An 18,795-nucleotide genomic window follows, 5' to 3' on the forward strand; every position below is an offset into this window, starting at 1 on the left:
CCACACAGGCAGTTGCCCAAGAGTGGAATCGAACCCAAGACCCTGGCACTGTGAGGTAGCAGCGCTAACCACTGAGCCACTGTACCACTCTTGAGGAACTTGATTGAAGTGGCCAAGATTTAGAATAGTGGGATTTGGGAATAGTGTTTCCTCATGTGGGTCAGTCCAAGGCTAGTGCGCACAGTTTAAAATTAGGGATTCTCCTTTCAGGACAGAAGAGTTTTTTCCCCCCGCCCCCGAGTTGAGCATTTGGAACTCTGCCTCAGAAGGTGGGCTTATTGACTTATTTTTAAATCAGGAGTGGAAGGTTTTAAAAAGGATAGTTCTGCAGAAACTCAGCAGATCTGGCAACATCCACGGAGAGAGAGAAACAGTCAACGTTTTGTGTCTGATATGACTTCTTCAGAAGTGAAGCATTAACACAGTTTCTCCGGCACTTTGTTTTTGTTTCAGGCCGCCAGTATGTGCAGTGTTTGGTTTGTTGAATGTTTCTTGCTAAGATAATCAAAGGTTATTAGTGTAAATGAGAATGTGGAATTCAAAATACAAACAGATCAACCATGATCTTATTGAATGGCTGAGCAGGGTCAGATGCTGAAAGAGCTTTCTCTGCTCCTAACCTGTATGTTTGTCAGGTAGAGCCACAGTGCTGTTAGGGAGGACATTCCGGACTCAGACCCAGCAACAGTGAAAGAACAATGATATGGTGCTGAGTCAGGATGATGTCGAACTTGGGAGGGGAACAAGGGAGCAGTTAGTAAAATGGTTAGGTAACAAGTTGGACAGTGATACCCAATAAGAGACTCTCAGGAAGTTATAACTGAAATAGATAAAAAGCTTGATAATAGCTACATGTTCCATACCACTGGGTCAAATAATTAATATGTTTACAGAAGCAGGAATAAAACAGATTACAAGTAAACATCCTACATTTCTGTTAACTTGGGGTTGCGCGGTGAAGGGGGGGGTGATAACACGAGGAAATAGTTGGTGAATTTTTCACACCCTGGGGTTTTGAATCTGTAACTGAGGCAGCCGAGTACTCACGAGTCCTTCCTTTTTCGCAAGTGTTCAAAAACCATCAGCCCCCGTGAGTTGATACTCAGCAGCAGCTCATTCCCAGTCATGATGTCCATCCTGAATGGTTTGGAGGTGATAATCACTTTGTACAGCTTGTTTTCAAAGCTCAGTTCCACACTGTCTTCATCCTTCCCCACAACCGTTAAGCTGAAAGCCAGAAAACAATTATCTTTATGCAGGACAGTCCTATTAATAATCTAGTTTTAAAGTGCTCGAGCAAAAAGGCATAGAGCTGGCCCAGAATGGAAGTTGGGAAAACATTAAAACAAGGGCTTCATTCCGTATCTAGCCTTCTGCTGTCCACGTCCTGGGAGTGTTTGATAGGCTCAGTGCAGAGAAAGCTCTAACTTAAGTTTAAAAGGATACAGACAGTTTTACTCTCTATCTTAAACCTACACCGTATACTAGGACTGTCTGATTGTAGATCTACCTTTACATTCAATTTAAAAAAAAAAGAGTAGAGAATTCTTTATTCTGTATCTAAGCCGTGCTGGGAGTTTTTTATTTTAGGGGCGGTGTAGAGGGAGCTTTACTCTGTACCTAACACCTTGCTGCCCCTGTCTTGGGCGTGCTTGCTACTGATTAAAAAAATCCCTGTATTTGATGCCACGTTGATTAGTCCCCCAAACTAATAAAGGTCAGTTCAAAATCCATATTCTTGCATAGCACTGAGGTCGCAATTCCTGCAACTGCTTCACAAAAAGGAGTGTGTGTATCCGAATACGGGTGAGTAAGGAACTGAAACAGACTGGCCAGCAACTTACGGTACAGTAGGCGGCTCTCGCACTAACACGTCCCGCACTTCATATCTTGGTTGCAGTGGATTTAGTTCATTTATTTTAATCCTGGTCATGTTCCCTCGCAGACCATACACTTCAAGTAGGAGAGGAACCTGCAAAAGATGCAAGGATTCACATCTCTACACAACTCCTGCTGGAGTGACTAACAGATATGGAGGCAGACAGGATCCAAAGTAATTTCCACCCCACCGCACCCCTCCCCTCATCTACCTCTCTGCCTTGTCCTGGGGAACGATGTGATGCTTGATGACATTCAGTTACAGCAGCAAAAGTTAAAAGGAAATGGGCTTGACCCCTGGCAATGCTCAGTCAGTCACGCTCCCTTCTCTCTTCGCTGCCTGTCATTTGTCCCATTTCGGACTTTCTGCCATTCCCAGTTCTGCTCACTGTTTTATGACGACAGCAAGACGGAGGTTAGGAAGGTGGAGGAGAAGTTGACAACGAGAATGGGAAACCAAGGTGAAATTCCCTTAAGAATGAATGGGTTTGGGGCTGTACCCAATTCCCTGCCAGGACAGGGATGGGGCTTTAATCCAAAGGGGCTTCAGGGTTGGGCTCCCTCCAGTCGAGTGGGATGTGTCCCAACAGTCAGTAGAGAATTTCAACCAAAACATTCACCTGCAACACAGCACTGGAGACAACCATTCAGCCCATCAAGTTCATGTTGGCTCTTTGACAGAGGCATCCAATGGATGATTTTAATCAGTGCATTCCAGATCACAATAGCTCACTGCAGAAATAAACATCCCACCTCAGGCCCCATACAGACACGACAACACATACCTTATTCACTTCATTAATCAGCTGCAGCTTCACACTTTCCCGAGTCACATCCAATGAGTTGAGCAGAGCGCGATAGGGAGAATTCTCTGGCTTAACATTTCTCTGTCGCCTGGGGAAAATTAAGGCTCACTGTAATCGGTCACTTGGCATCTCAGTCCAGTTTGTTCCAAAATAAAACTCTCTTCAGCCAAGTCGCGAGTGCAGCAGCAGCTCAAAGCCAAACTGGCTCACATGTGAAGCACAGACAGGCAAAAAAACCACACGATCCTGGCACTGAAATCCAGCTTCTCAGGAATTTCTCTAACCTAGCTCAGGAGTGAACGCTTGCCGGTCCCAGGAGACAAATGGCCATCTATTTCTTATGGATGGGTTACTGAACACACTTAATCCAAACAACACTGCATTTACACAACACTTCCCAATAGTCAACCCTTTATAGGTACTTCACAGGAGTAAAAATCAGACAGAAATGCTGCTCAGCCACAGAACAAGATATTAGGGACAGGTAATCAATGGCTTGGTCAATGGCATCGGTTTTAAAGGAACATCTTTAAAGAGGGAGGGAGAAGCAAAGAGGTTTAAGAAGGGGTAATACAGTGTGGAGCTGGAGTAACACAGCAGGCCAGGCAGGAGAGGAGCAGGAAAGCTGATGTTTCGGGTCGGGACTCTTCTTCAGAAACAATGCTCATGTTATCTCAGACTCTAGCACTGTTCTTACTATTTCCAGGTTTAGGAAGGGAATGTGGATCAGTACAGAGATAGGGAGGCACACATCTGGAAGTTTTAAACAAAAAAGACACTGTCAAAGTGCAAGAGGACGTGGATCAATGAGCAGGGGAGGGAAGTGAGACATAGCGTGTGTGTCAGGATACAGGCAGCAGAGCTCCAATAAGGGTAACGTTGGAACAGTCAAGTGCTGACAGGTACATGGGTGCAGTGGGGTCAGTGAACAGGTTGTGGTACTGTGACCAAAATATTGTCTCAGTTCCAGATACGTCCCAGGGCATGCTCACGCAGTTAAAGTGGACACACAGGTTCTCAGACTGTGCTAATCAATGACCCACACAATACAGCAAGTAATTAAATCTCAAGTGATCATTTAGTAATACAGCACTCGAGTATTCAGTCAGGCTCACAAGTCCACACATTGGAAGTCACAACAGATTAATACAAGGGGCCCACTCTGCAGGCAGAAAGAACATTTACACACACTGCACCCATTCGACTAAACAAATAGGTGAGATGCATTCAGCGGTTCATTTCTCAGTGTAACACCTCGACCAATCAAACTAACTTTCAATAAATTTAGATAAATTCACCAGTTAACTGTCAATCTTCAGCAAGTGATGCATTGTCAGTGGCACTGCCTCTACCAGAGTCTATATGCATGGTTGGTTGGCAAACTCAGTATAAACGCTGATCTCCCTTTAGTTTTGCATTTCTTACAAACTGCACTGATTTGATTCATTGTTAAGTTTTGTTTTGCGAGCTGTACAGGCAGATCATAGCAAACAAGCACAAACAGATCACAGGGTGATTGAACAGAGTGAGGTATCTGAGGTTACAGGTGCACAGGTGTACAAAGCAAAATCAACATTAGATTTGAAATCTGAGAGGTCCATTTAGCAGTCTAATAAAAGCAGTTCTTGAGCCTGTTGGTGCGTGTGTTTAAGCTTTTGTATCTTCTGCCTGCTGGAAGAGGTCTTGATGTTGGCTGCCTTTTTGCAGCAGCAAGTATAAATGGAGTCCATGGATGCAGGTCAGCTTGCTGAGAGTTGTGTACACAATGCAAACTTTCTGTAGATCCTTACGATCCTGGGCACAGCAGCTGCCATATCGTGCCATCACACATCTGAATAGAATACTTCCTATGATGCAGCTATAAAAGTTGGTGATGGCCCTTATGGACATGCTGTGCTATTGAGTTTTCATGACCATTGCGCCTATGTGGGTGGAAAGGACATACTGTTGGTTATCATCACTCCTTGGGATGTGACTCTCTCAACCATTTCCACCTCAGCTCCACTGATGTGGACAGAGGTGTGTCATCCTCCTTGCTTCTTGAAGTCAATGATCAGCTCTTTAGTTTTGCTGACATGGAGGGAGAGATTGTTATCTCTGCACCACAACACAAAGCAATACCTCCTTCCACATTGCCTCATCATTATTTGATATCTAGCCTACAACAGTGGTGTCATCAGCAAACTTGTAGGTGGAACTCTGATGAAATTTGGTCACACAGTCATGAGTGTACAGTAGGGTCCCAGTACACATCCTTATGGGGCACCAATATTGAGGATCATAGTGGAGGTAGTGCTAGTGTCTATCTTCATGGATTGCAGTTGGAAAGCTGAGGATTCAACTGCAGAGGGCGAAGCAGTGACCTTGGTCACTGAGTTTGGAGATCACTTGGTGTGGGATTATAATGTTGAAAGTGGAGCTGTAGTCAATAAATAGAGGCCTTATATAGGTATCCTTATTGTCCAGATGTTCCAGGGATGAGTGTAGGGCTAGGGGAACGGTGTCCACTTTGGATCTAAATTGCTACCCAAGTTGATAGGGTTGTAAAGAAGGCGTATGGTGTGTTGGCTTTCATTGGCAGGGTAATTGAGTTTAAGAGCCGCGAGGTTATGCTGCAGCTCTATAAAACTCTGGTTAGAAAACACTTGGAATAGTGTGTTCAGTTCTGGTCACTTCAATATAGGAAGGATGTGGAAGGTTTACAGAGGGTGCAGAGCAGATTTACCAGGATACTGCCTGTACTAGAGGTCAAGTCTTAGGAGGAAGGGTTGAGGGAGCAAAGGCTTTTTTCATTGGAGCAAATAAGGATGAGCTGTGACTTGATAGAGGTGTACAAGGTGATGACAGGCATGGATAGAATGGACAGTCAGGGACTTTTTCCCAGGGTGGAAACGACGATTACAAGGCGCCATAATTTTAAGGTGACTGGAGGAAGGTGTAGACAAGATGTCAGAGATAGGCTGTTTAAACAGAGTGGTGGGTGTGTGGAATGTGCTGCTGGCAGTGGGAGTGGAGTCAGATCCTTTAGAGACTTTTAAGCGACTCTTGGATAGGCACATGGATGACAGTAAAACGTAGGGTACGCAGGGTAGATTGATCCGAGTAGGATAATAGGTCGGCACAACATCATGGGCCGGAGGGCCTGTACTGTACTGTTCTGTTCTACATTCTATGCTGAATGTCCTACGATATGCCAATAGGCAAATTACAAGGGATCAAGGCAGGCTAGGAGGCTACTGTTGATGTGAACCATAACTAACAGTTCTGAGGGGATCAAGATCAATAGTTTCAATAAAATGCACAGTAATTAAATTTCATGGAACTGCAAGCGTTTGGCTGAATAGGTGGATTTAAACACTTCTGTACCACTGACCTAGAATACCTAACAGAAGTGCGGTCCCTACTACCTGCGCTATCCTGACAGCAGTTTACATACTGCCCCATGCACATGTGAAGAGTGCGCTTGATGAAACTTGTTGCAAATAGACTTGAGACAGAATACCCTGACACCTTGCTCATTACAGCCGGTGACTTCAAACAGGTCAACCTCAAGAGGGCACTACCAAAATACCATCAACCCCTCTCCTGTCCCCCAGAGATTCGAACATCCTTGACCATTGCTACACAAAGATGCTGACGCATTTTGGAAAAAATCAGATCACAACGCTGTGTTCTCCCTCCCAGCTTACAAGCAGAAATTGAAACATGAAGACCCAGTACAGATAACACAGTGCAGGTCTAAGGCAGCAGAAGAGCATCTACAGCACTGCTTGGAATCAGTGGACTGGTCCACATTCAAGAACTCGGTGACCAACCTAGATAAGTATGTCATTATTGTTACAGACTCCATTAGCAAGTGCACAGAGGGCTGCGTGCCAAAGGAGCTAATCTGAAAGAGGAGATTTTTCAGGATGCTGCCTGGACTGGAGGGCAGGTCTTATGAGGAAAGGTTGAGGGATCTAGGGCTTTTCTCATTGGAGCGAAGGAGGATGAGAGGTGACTTGCTAGAGGTGTACAAGAGGCATAGATAGAGTGGATAGCCAGAGACTTTTTCCCAGGGTGGAAATGACTATCACAAGGGGACATAATTTTAAGTGGCTGGAGGAAGGTATACGGGAGATGTCAGAGATAGGCTCTTCACACAGAGCGTAGTGGGTGCATGGAATGCACTGCCGGTGATGAGAGTAGAGTCACATACATTAGGGACATTTAAGCAACTCTTGGATAGACACATGGATGACAGTAAAATGTAGGGTACGCAGGTTAGTTTGATCTTAGAGTAGGTAATAGGTCGGCACAACATCATGGGTCGAAGGGCCCGAACTGTGCTATAACTGTTCAATCTCCAACCAGAAACCATGGATGAACCAGGAGATCCTTTGCCTACAGAAGTCCAGGAGTGAGGTGGTCAACTCGGATGACCCTGACCTTTACAAGATACCCAGATACAACCTCCGTAAGGCTGTTAGAGATATCAAGAAGTAATACTGGGCTAAGGTAGAGACCCAAACTAACCAGACAGACACAGGCAAGGCCTACATAATATAATGAGTTACAAAGTGAAGCAGAACAGAATAGCAGAAAGGACACACCCCTCCCTGATGTACTCAATGCATTTACGTTTGCTTCAAACAGAAGGTCAGTGAGATGATGTTACCTTCCCAACAGCCCCAGATACACGTGTTCTCTTAGAGTCCAACATCAGTCCGGCCTTTGAGTGTGAAATCAGCTGCCCATACAGAGTCCCCAGCCATGCACTCGGGTCCTGCATGTACCAGCTGACAGGGGTATTCACTAATATCTTTAACCTCTCCTCACTATGACCTAAAGTCCCCTCCTGTTTCAAGGCGGCCACGTCCTGGTGCTAAAGGAAACTGATCCAACATGCTTCAATAACTGCTGTCTAATGGCTCTGAGCTCTGTAATTATGAAATGCTTCAAGGGGTTAGTCATGGCTCACATCAACTCTATAACCTCACAGCCTGCCTTGATCCCTTGCAATTCACCGACTGTCACAACAGGTCCATGGCAAACAGCATCTCCCTGGCCCTACCCACATCCCCAGAACATCTGGACAACGAAAATACCTACATCAGACTCTTACTTATTGACTACAGTTCACCTTCAACACCATAATTAAAACCAAACTACTCTCCAGATTCTGAGCTCTGTCCACTGCAATCGGATCCTCCACTCGCTGACCCACAGGCCACAGTGAAAATAGGTAACAACACCACCTCCACAATAATCCTCCCATGAGACTGTCTCTTACTACCTTCCATATACACTCGTGACTGTGTGGCCAAATTCCATCTACAAGTTCACCAATGACACCATCGTTGGCATCCAGATCTTAAACAACGAGACAAAAGTACAGGAAAGAGATAGAGTGCTTCGTGGCATGGTGTGAAGATAACAATTTCACCCTCGAAGTCAGCAAAATGAAAGAGCTGGTTATTGACTTCAAGAAGAGGGCCACCCTGTCTCCATCAATGGCACTGAGGTAGAGAGGGTTGAAAGCATCAAGTTCCTAAGAAGCGACGGTCACCCCCTATCTGTCTTGGTTCACCCACGTTCATGCTATGGTCAAGAAAGCACAACATGGCCTCTACTTCCTCAGGAGGGTGAGGAAATTCGGCACATCCATAAAGACTCCAAACAAGATTTATAGATGCACAGAAAGCATGATATCTGAATGCATCACAGCTTGGTAGGACAACTGATCCACCCAGGACCATGAGAAACTGCCGACAGTTGTGAACATGGCACAGTCCATCACGTTAATTAGCCTTCCATCGTTACCTCCATCGAAACTTGTTATTGCCTCAGGAAGGCAGCCAACATAAATCAAAAGATCCTCACCAAGTGGTTATAATCTCTTCCAACAGGCCGAAAATACAAGAGCTCAGACACATGTACCAACAGATTCAAGAACATCTTCCCCATTGTTATTAAACTGATGAATAGACCTCTCAAATTTCAAATTTAATATTGACATTGCTCTTGATCTCCGTAAACCTTCTCTGCAGCCATAACATTGTATTCTTTGCTCTGTTCTATTACCCTAACGTACTTTGTATGGTATGAAATGATGGGTGGGGGTGGGATGAGGGGATAAGAGAGCCGGTTTTGGGGAGTGGAGGGGATGAATGGGATTGTGCTGGGGGTGATGAGGAAGGTTGTGCTGTGGGTGGATAAAGAGGGAGCCTGCACTGCACACAAAACAAAAACATTTCACCACACCTAGGTCCACATGACAATCATAAATCAAATCAATTTTAAAAAGGCTCACCAGCCTAAGAAGGAATGCTTAAAGGTGCCCTGATGTTAACTCTCGCTATAGTGTGAGCATGCAGAATAAGAAGTTTAAAATAAAAACTAAGTGCACCAATTTTACAGCTTCCAAAACTCAAAAGACAGAACACTTGGAGACAGGGTCAAGGATCCAGAAAGATTTTGATCTTTGTATTTTGTCAACACTTACTTGCAGAATGCACTTTGTTCACAAGTTTTAAAGTTACTTCTGTCCACAGCTTCTGTTGTAGTGATATGAAGAGCCACCCAAGTTAGGACTATACATCGCACGCTGAAAAGAGAGGCAGTTAATGACCTATTAACTAACCGATCAGGTGTAAGACATCCATCATCCACCAATGAATCCTCACTCACCCAGAGTTTGGAACAAGGCACTCGCAAATACCAGGGTCAACGCAGCATCAATGTATAAACCACCACATTAAACAAGGTCAGACCTAACAGCCAAGTCGCAAACATGGCAAATCAGAGGTAAAACAGTGTGTGTATATATCATGGTAATAAGTTGAAAATACGCTTGTTACGATGAAGTTACAGTTAAGAACTTCACAACATTTTAAAAAGTGCTTCTCATAATCAGTAGCTACACAGGAAACACAGCAGCCAATTTCCACACTTCTAGTTCAAGTTGTAAATGATCGGATTACATTATAGTAATGTTGATTGGGAAGCCTGAGTCACAGCAAGAATGCTTCCCTGCTCATTGTATAGTAATACCCCTGTAAATCCATCCAACAAGATGACATCTCAATTGAGACCTGGCACAGCACTGTTAAGGCTGGCCCAATTTTCTGGTCAAAGACATCAAAGTGGCTTTCAAAATGCACCAAAGGTGTGGGTGGTTAAAACCGCAGTAACTATTTGTAAAATCACTTGGTCTAAACAAATAAAAATCCAGAAAGGAACCTGAGTGGCAGTGAGGCAAATGAGGTCAGGAAGTGTAGAGAATTTGGGGGTGGAAGGAGGGCATCCAGGCCTGGTAGAGGGAATAGGAATTGAGAGGTTGTGCGAGGTAATGGAGGTGGTGAGGGAAGTTGGGTAGTGGGAAGATGAATGAGTAGAGGGAGGCTGAGTAGGTATACGTGGAAGAAGAGGCAGAGTTGAGCAGGAGAGATTGAGGGAGAGGGAAATGATGAGTTGGGGTGGGATGAGGGGATAAGAGAGAAGAGGTTTTGGGGAGTGGAGGGGATGAATGAGATTGTGCTGTGGGTGGATAAAGAGGGGTAGGTGTGTTGGGTGGGGGGTGAGAAGACTGTGAGCAGGGGGTGTACAGGTAGGTCGGTGGGGGTGGGGGTGGGGGTGGGGGTGGGGGTGGGGGTGGGGCAGCAGTAAGGGTAGGTGCATGAGGTGGAGGTGTGGTGGGATAGGGATAAGGGTAAGTCTGTGGGGTGAGGGCTGGGGTGGGTCTGTGGGGGTAGGGGAAGGGGTGGGGGTAGGGGAGGGTCTGTGGGGAGGGGGGTGGGTCTGTGGGGAGGGGGGTGGGGGAGGGGGGTGGGGGGTGGGGGCTGGGGTGGGGGTGGGGGTGGGGGTTGCTGGGGCCTGGCGCTTCCAGGCCGCTCCGGCTGCAGGTAGTAAGCTCCTGGCGGCAGGAAATCCTGTTCCCCCTGAGCCCGGCTACATTTATTAACCCGCGGTACCCCCGTCCCCGTCCCCGTCCCCGTCCCCGTCCCCGTCCCCGTCCCCGAAGGGGGCAATGGTCAGGTTTCTCTCTAGTCCGCCCCAGGCCCGGGGGACAGCAAACTCAGGAGCAAGACCGAAACCTCGGGCCCCGCTTCACCTCCGCTGCGGCGCCGCCATCTTGGCCGAGCTCGAGCCGCCCGTGTGACGTCAGCGCGCCCCTGAACTTTACCCGACACGCCCCGCCCACTACACGCCACAGCGCGCGGACACGTCAGCTCAACCTGATTGGCTCGCATCCGCATGAGGCGGGGTCCCCAGGGTGATTGACACTGGACTCCCGCACGACTTCGGGGCGGGAACACAGCTGGATGATTGACACATGGCGCCGCACGTCATCGGGGGCTGGCTCACAGCTGGTGATTGACAGTTTAGATAATCCCTATTGGAACTGAGGCAAGGCCAGGCTATTCAGCCCATATTGGCATCTCAGAGCATTTCCAAGTGTCCCTATAATTCAATCTACCCCCGCCTTATATACCCACAACAAATCAGAACTAGGCTATTCGGCCCCTCAAGCCTGTTCTGCCATTCAGTAGGAATATCGCTGATTCAACATTCCTCAACGTCCATTTTCGTGCCCTTTCCCCCAGTAATCCTTGATTCCCCAACCGATCCAGGATCTCTCTGAGCCTTAAATATACACAGGAACTGTGCCCACTCTGCTCTCTGTGGCAAGGAGTTTCAAAGACTCTCAACGCTCTAAGAGAAGAAATTTCCCCATATCTCAGTCTTCAACTGGTGCCCCTTTATTCTGAGACTCTCTGGTCCTAGAGTCTCCCATGAGGGGGATCACCTTCTCAGCACCGACATTGAGAACCCTGTAGTTTTTATGCCATTACTCCTTTCTCTGAGACTCCAGTCAGTAGAGTCCCAATCCATTTAGCCTTTGCTCATAAGTCAGCCCTGTATAATGGGATCATTCTAATGAACCTTCTCTGAACTGCTTCCAGTGAATTATCAATGAATTATCAGGGACCAAAGCTGCTCTGTACACCAGATGGAGCATAGAAGGTTTAGGGCGATCTTACAGAAGTTTATAAAATGAGGTAGAATTAATGGTAGATAACAAGATGTAGAGCTGGATGAACACAGCATATCAAGCAGCATCAGAGGAGCAGGAAAGCTGACGTTTCCGGTCGAGGCTCTTCTTCAGAAATTGGGGAGGGGAAGGGGATTCTGAAATAAATAGGGAGAGAGAGAGGGAGGCAGATAGAAGATGGATAGAGGAGGAGATAGGCTGAGAGGAGACAGACAGGTCAAAGAGGTGGGGTTGCAGCCAGTAAAGGTGAATGTAGGTGGGGAGTTAGGGAGGGAATAGTTCAGTCTAGGGAGGATGGACAGGTCAAGGAGGCGGGATGAGGCTAGTGGGTAGGAAATGGGGGTAGGGCTTGAGGTGGGAGAAATGGTTACGGAAACGGGGACAAGCTGGGCTGGTTTTGGGATGCGGTGGGGGAAGGGGAGATTTTGAAGCTGGTGAAGTCCACATTGATACCATTGGGCTGCAGGGATCCCAAGCGGAATATGAGTTACTGTTCCTGCAACCTTCGGGTGGCATCATTGTGGCACTGCAGGATTGTTCCATTGTTACATTGATGACTACATCGGCATTGCCTCATGCTCCCACAAGTAGATCAAACATTTCATCCACTTCACTAACATCTTCCACCCCACCCTTAGGTTCACCTGGGCCATCTCCGATACCTCTCTCTCCTTCCTGGACCTCTCTGTCTCCATCTCTGGCATCCACCTGGAAACCGATATCCATTTCAAGCCTAACAACTCCCACAGCTACCTAGAATACACTTCCTCTCACCCACCTTCCTGCAAAAAGGCCATCCCCTACTCCCAATTCCTTTGCCTCCGCCGCATCTGCTCCCGAGATGAGGCATTCCACTCCCAGACATCCCAGATATCCTTGTTTTTCAAGGACCACAACTTCCCCTCCACAGTGGTCAAAAACGCCCTCAACCGTGTCTCCCACATTTCCCGCAACTCATCCATCTGACCCCCTCCCCGCAATAGCAACCAAAACAGAATCCCCCTCGTCCTCACGTACCACCCCACCAACCTCCGGATACAACGCATCATCACCCAACACATCCGTCATCTACAATCCGAATTCCCTCCCCACCCTTGTCTGCCTTCCAAAGGGACCACTCTCTCCGGGACTCCCTTGTCCGCTCCACACTCCCCTCCAACCCCTCCACACCTGGCACTTTTCCCTGCAACTGCAGGAAGTGCTACACCTACCCCCACACCTCCTCCCTCACCCCCATTCCAGCCCTCAAGATGACTTTCCATATCGAGCAGATGTTCACCTGCACATCTGCCAATGTGGTATATTGTATCCATTGCACCCGGTGTGGCTTCCTCTACATTGGGGAAACCAAGCGGAGGCTTGGAGACCACTTTGAGGAACATCTTCACTCGATTCGCACCAAACAACTGCACCTCCCAGTTGTGAACCCCTCCCAGCTCGTCCCCGCCTCCCTAACCATTCCTCCCACCTCAAGCCCCACCCCCATCTCCTACCCACTGGCCTCATCCTGCCTCCTTGACCTGTCTGTCCTTCCTAGACTGAACTATCCCCGCCCTACCTCCCCACCTACACTCAGCTCCACAGGCTCCATCCCCGCCTCTTTGACCTGTGTGTCTCCTCTTCACCAATCGTCTCCTCTATCCATCTTCTATCTGCCTCTCCCTCTCTCCCTATTTATTTCAGAATCCCCTTCCCGTCCTCCATTTCCGAAGAAGGGCCTAGGCCCGAAACGTCAGCTTTCCTGCTCCTCTTGGCCTGCTGTGTTCATCCAGCTCCACACTGCGTTATCGCAGCTTCTCCAGCATCGGCAGTTCCTACTGTCTCTATAATTAATGGTACTTGTCTTTTGCCCAGTAAGGGGGGCTTCAGGACTCGGGGACACATTTTTAAGGTGAGAGGAGAGGGACTAAAAAAAAGACATACAGGACAATTATTTTGCACAGAGGGTGTTTCGCATGCGGAATGAACTTCATGAGATAGTGGTGGACGTGGGTACAACGACAGTGTTTAAAAGACTTTTGGATAAGTACATCAGTACGGGCCAAGTGCAGGCAGGTTGGGCTAGTTTAGTTTGGGATTATGTGTGATGTGGACTGGTTGGACCAAAGGGTCTCTTTTTTTTTTATTCATTCATTAGAAAATGGTGTCAGCCGGCCAGGCAGCATTTACTGCCCAGAGGAGTTAAACACACTGATGTGGGTCTGGAATCACATGTAGGCCAGACTAGGTAAGGATGGCAGTTTCCTTCCCTAGAGGATATCAGTGAACCAGATGGGTTTTTCCTGACAATCAACAGTGGATTCATGGCCATCATTAGATTCATAATTTTCCTTTTGATTTTAAATTCAAATTCCACCATCTGCTGGGGCAAGATTCGAACCGGGGTTCCCAGGCCATTATCTGTGTCCCCGGATTAACAGTCCAGCAATAAAACCACCAGGCCATCACCTCCTCTGTCTCCATACTGTGGCTTTCCATGATCTCAGCAGCACCTTGTACAGTTGCAGTAAGATTTCACTACCCCTATACTCCAGCTCCCTTGAAATAGGGGCAAACATTCTATTTGCCTTCCGATTACCTGCTGCTAGCTTTCTGTGTTTCATGCAGAAGTCCCTCTGTGTGGCACCTTTGTACAGCTTCTCTCCATTCAATTAACACTATTGAAATACAAAAACGAAGTTTCTGGAAAAGCTCAGCATGTCTGGCAACATCTGTGAAGGAGAAAACAGAGTTAACGTTTTGGGTCCAGTGACCCTTTCTCACAAATGGGCCCGAAACGTTAACTCTGTTTTCTCCTCTACAGATGCTGCCAGACCTGCTGAGCTTTTCCAGCAAATTAGCTTTTGTTCCTGATTTACAGCATCCGCAGTTCTTTTGGTTTTTTAATAACACTATTCTTGTTCTTGTCCCTCCCGGAAAGAACAACTTCACATTTTCCCATCATTGGTGAACCTCAAGTGTGGGATCGGAAGACAGACACTTGTGAATGTATTCTGTAACTGACCTCCACATTTCTATATGTAGTTAGGATCTAGTTGGGCTTCGGTTCGAGCTCCAAACTGTCCAGTGTTACTGTACAACAGAGGAACAGGAGTGGGCTATTCAGGCCTAGAGCTTGCTCTGCTGTACAATGGCTGATCCGTGGCTGACATGGGGACCATTTGGATTGCTCTTTAATTCCGGACTTCTATTAAAATTTTCCTAAGGTGAAAATTCCATCCTGCCTTGGTAGGATTTGAACCCGTGGACCTAGGACATTTGTCTAAGTCTCTGACTTCCAAGCTCGGTAACATTAGGGCTAATCCATCTCCTCCCCTGTTGTACTCCATGCCCTGGTTAATGATGCCAACAGCACTGTATACTTCACATACTTTTCCATGTATACTTCACATACTGCTGTTTCCATAGGTCTTGCCAGTTTAGTGATCTGTGAATATATTCACCCAGGTCCCTCTCCACCTGCACCCCCTTAGAATTGTACCCACTATTTCAAATAGTCTTTCCACGCTCTTCAAACCACATATCCATCTGTTCTCTGCACTGAACTTCATCTGTCACTGACCTGTCCACGGCGTCCTCAGGGTCCACAATGTTTCATATCATTCACAGACATTAAAACTGTACTCTGGTTTCCCGCATGTCATCAGGGACAGGATCACAGCTGGTGATTGACAGTTTACATAATCACTTATGGTAACTAAAGGAGGCTGTTCACCTGCGGGTTGCATTTGGACAGGGATGGGTGTGGGTACAGTGAGAGACCAGGTAGCGTTCTAGACTGGGAGAGGGGAGAGGAATACAGTGAGAGCAGGTAGCGTTCAGGACTGGGGGGGTGCGGGGGACACAGTGGGAGAGCAGTTAGCATTCTAGACTGGGAGAGAGGAAGGGGTACAGTGAGAGAGCAGGTGGCGTTCTGGACTGGGAGAGGGGTACAGTGAGAGAGCAGGTAGCGTTCTGGACTGGAAGAGGGGTACAGTGAGAGAGCAGGTAGCGTTCTGGACTGGAAGAGGGGTACAGTGAGAGAGCAGGTAGCGTTCTGGGCTGGGAGAGGGGAGAGGGGTACAGTGAGAGAGCAGGTAGCGTTCTGGACTGGGGGGGTGCGGGGGACACAGTGGGAGTGCAGTTAGCATTCTAGACTGGGAGAGAGGAAGGGGTACAGTGAGAAAGCAGGTGGCGTTCTGGACTGGGAGAGGGGTACAGTGAGAGAGCAGGTAGCGTTCTGGACTGGAAGAGGGGTACAGTGAGAGAGCAGGTAGCGTTCTGGACTGGAAGAGGGGTACAGTGAGAGTGCAGGTAGCGTTCTGGACTGGGAGAGGGGTACAGTGAGAGAGCAGGTAGCGTTCTGGGCTGGGAGAGGGGTACAGTGAGAGTGCAGGTAGCGTTCTGGACTGGGAGAGGGGTACAGTGAGAGAGCAGGTAGCGTTCTGGACTGGGAGAGGGGTACAGTGAGAAAGCAGGTAGCGTTCTGGACTGGAAGAGGGGTACAGTGAGAAAGCAGGTAGCGTTCTGGACTGGGAGAGGGGTACAGTGAGAGTGCAGGTAGCGTTCTGGACTGGGAGAGGGGTACAGTGAGAAAGCAGGTAGCGTTCTGGACTGGGAGAGGGGTACAGGGAGAGAGCAGGTAGCGTTCTGGACTGGGAGAGGGGTACAGTGAGAGTGCAGGTAGCGTTCTGGACTGGGAGAGGGGTACAGGGAGAGAGCAGGTAGCGTTCTGGACTGGGAGAGGGGTACAGGGAGAGAGCAGGTAGCCTTCTGGACTGGGAGAGGGGTACAGTGAGAAAGCAGGTAGCGTTCTGGACTGGGAGAGGGGTACAGTGAGAGAGCAGGTAGCGTTCTGGACTGGGAGAGGGGTACAGTGAGAGAGCAGGTAGCGTTCTGGACTGGGAGAGGGGTACAGTGAGAAAGCAGGTAGCGTTCTGGACTGGGAGAGGGGTACAGTGAGAGTGCAGGTAGCGTTCTGGACTGGGAGAGGGGTACAGTGAGAGAGCAGGTAGCGTTCTGGACTGGGAGAGGGGTACAGTGAGAGTGCAGGTAGCGTTCTGGACTGGGAGAGGGGTACAGTGAGAGTGCAGGTAGCGTTCTGGACTGGGAGAGGGGTACAGTGAGAGTGCAGGTAGCGTTCTGGACTGGGAGAGGGGTACAGTGAGAGTGCAGGTAGCGTTCTGGACTGGGAGAGGGGTACAGTGAGAAAGCAGGTAGCGTTCTGGACTGGGAGAGGGGAGAGGGGTACAGTGAGAGAGCAGGTAGCGTTCTGGACTGGGGGGGTGCGGGGGACACAGTGGGAGAGCAGTTAGCATTCTAGACTGGGAGAGAGGAAGGGGTACAGTGAGAGAGCAGGTGGCGTTCTGGACTAGGAGAGGGGTACAGTGAGAGAGCAGGTAGTGTTCTGGACTGGGAGAGGGGAGAGGGGTACAGTGAGAGAGCAGGTAGCGTTCTGGACTGGGAGAGGGGTACAGTGAGAAAGCAGGTAGCGTTCTGGACTGGAAGAGGGGTACAGTGAGAGAGCAGGTAGCGTTCTGGACTGGGAGAGGGGTACAGTGAGAGTGCAGGTAGCGTTCTGGACTGGGAGAGGGGTACAGTGAGAGAGCAGGTAGTGTTCTGGACTGGGAGAGGGGAGAGGGGTACAGTGAGAGAGCAGGTAGCGTTCTGGACTGGGAGAGGGGTACAGTGAGAAAGCAGGTAGCGTTCTGGACTGGAAGAGGGGTACAGTGAGAGAGCAGGTAGCGTTCTGGACTGGGAGAGGGGTACAGTGAGAGTGCAGGTAGCGTTCTGGACTGGGAGAGGGGTACAGTGAGAGTGCAGGTAGCGTTCTGGACTGGGAGAGGGGTACAGTGAGAAAGCAGGTAGCGTTCTGGACTGGGAGAGGGGTACAGTGAGAGAGCAGGTAGCGTTCTGGACTGGGAGAGGGGTACAGTGAGAGAGCAGGTAGCGTTCTGGACTGGGAGAGGGGTACAGTGAGAGTGCAGGTAGCGTTCTGGACTGGGAGAGGGGTACAGTGAGAGAGCAGGTAGCGTTCTGGACTGGGAGAGGGGTACAGTGAGAAAGCAGGTAGCGTTCTGGACTGGGAGAGGGGTACAGTGAGAGAGCAGGTAGCGTTCTGGACTGGGAGAGGGGTACAGTGAGAAAGCAGGTAGCGTTCTGGACTGGGAGAGGGGTACAGTGAGAGTGCAGGTAGCGTTCTGGACTGGGAGAGGGGAGAGGGGTACAGTGAGAGAGCAGGTAGCATTCTGGACTGGGAGAGGGGTACAGTGAGAAAGCAGGTAGCGTTCTGGACTGGAAGAGGGGTACAGTGAGAAAGCAGGTAGCGTTCTGGACTGGGAGAGGGGTACAGTGAGAGTGCAGGTAGCATTCTGGACTGGGAGAGGGGTACAGTGAGAAAGCAGGTAGCGTTCTGGACTGGGAGAGGGGTACAGGGAGAGAGCAGGTAGCGTTCTGGACTGGGAGAGGGGTACAGTGAGAGTGCAGGTAGCGTTCTGGACTGGGAGAGGGGTACAGGGAGAGAGCAGGTAGCGTTCTGGACTGGGAGAGGGGTACAGGGAGAGAGCAGGTAGCATTCTGGACTGGGAGAGGGGTACAGTGAGAAAGCAGGTAGCGTTCTGGACTGGGAGAGGGGTACAGTGAGAGAGCAGGTAGCGTTCTGGACTGGGAGAGGGGTACAGTGAGAGAGCAGGTAGCGTTCTGGACTGGGAGAGGGGTACAGTGAGAAAGCAGGTAGCGTTCTGGACTGGGAGAGGGGTACAGTGAGAGAGCAGGTAGCGTTCTGGACTGGGAGAGGGGTACAGTGAGAGTGCAGGTAGCGTTCTGGACTGGGAGAGGGGTACAGTGAGAGTGCAGGTAGCGTTCTGGACTGGGAGAGGGGTACAGTGAGAGTGCAGGTAGCGTTCTGGACTGGGAGAGGGGTACAGTGAGAGTGCAGGTAGCGTTCTGGACTGGGAGAGGGGTACAGTGAGAAAGCAGGTAGCGTTCTGGACTGGGAGAGGGGAGAGGGGTACAGTGAGAGAGCAGGTAGCGTTCTGGACTGGGGGGGTGCGGGGGACACAGTGGGAGAGCAGTTAGCATTCTCGACTGGGAGAGAGG

General features: G+C 49.0%; 1 protein-coding gene across 2 annotated transcripts in view; it reads right to left on the reverse strand.

Annotated features, from left to right (window-relative positions):
* LOC125449214 (neutral alpha-glucosidase AB) overlaps positions 1 to 10,861 on the reverse strand; it is a 38,505-nt gene extending 27,644 nt beyond the window's left edge. For both annotated transcript variants that reach the window (XM_048524901.2, XM_048524900.2), the window contains exons 1-5: positions 10,777 to 10,861; positions 9,169 to 9,270; positions 2,664 to 2,772; positions 1,845 to 1,972; positions 1,048 to 1,227 (exon numbers count right to left, since the gene is read on the reverse strand). In XM_048524901.2, the coding sequence (XP_048380858.2) occupies positions 1,048 to 1,227; positions 1,845 to 1,972; positions 2,664 to 2,772; positions 9,169 to 9,270; positions 10,777 to 10,796 (539 nt within the window). In that variant the 5' untranslated portion in view covers positions 10,797 to 10,861. The remainder of the gene's footprint in view (positions 1 to 1,047; positions 1,228 to 1,844; positions 1,973 to 2,663; positions 2,773 to 9,168; positions 9,271 to 10,776) is intronic.
* Positions 10,862 to 18,795: the final 7,934 nt, after the last annotated feature.

Source organism: Stegostoma tigrinum, chromosome 42 (assembly GCF_030684315.1).
Source record: "Stegostoma tigrinum isolate sSteTig4 chromosome 42, sSteTig4.hap1, whole genome shotgun sequence".
NCBI classification, from domain to species: Eukaryota; Metazoa; Chordata; class Chondrichthyes; order Orectolobiformes; family Stegostomatidae; genus Stegostoma; species Stegostoma tigrinum.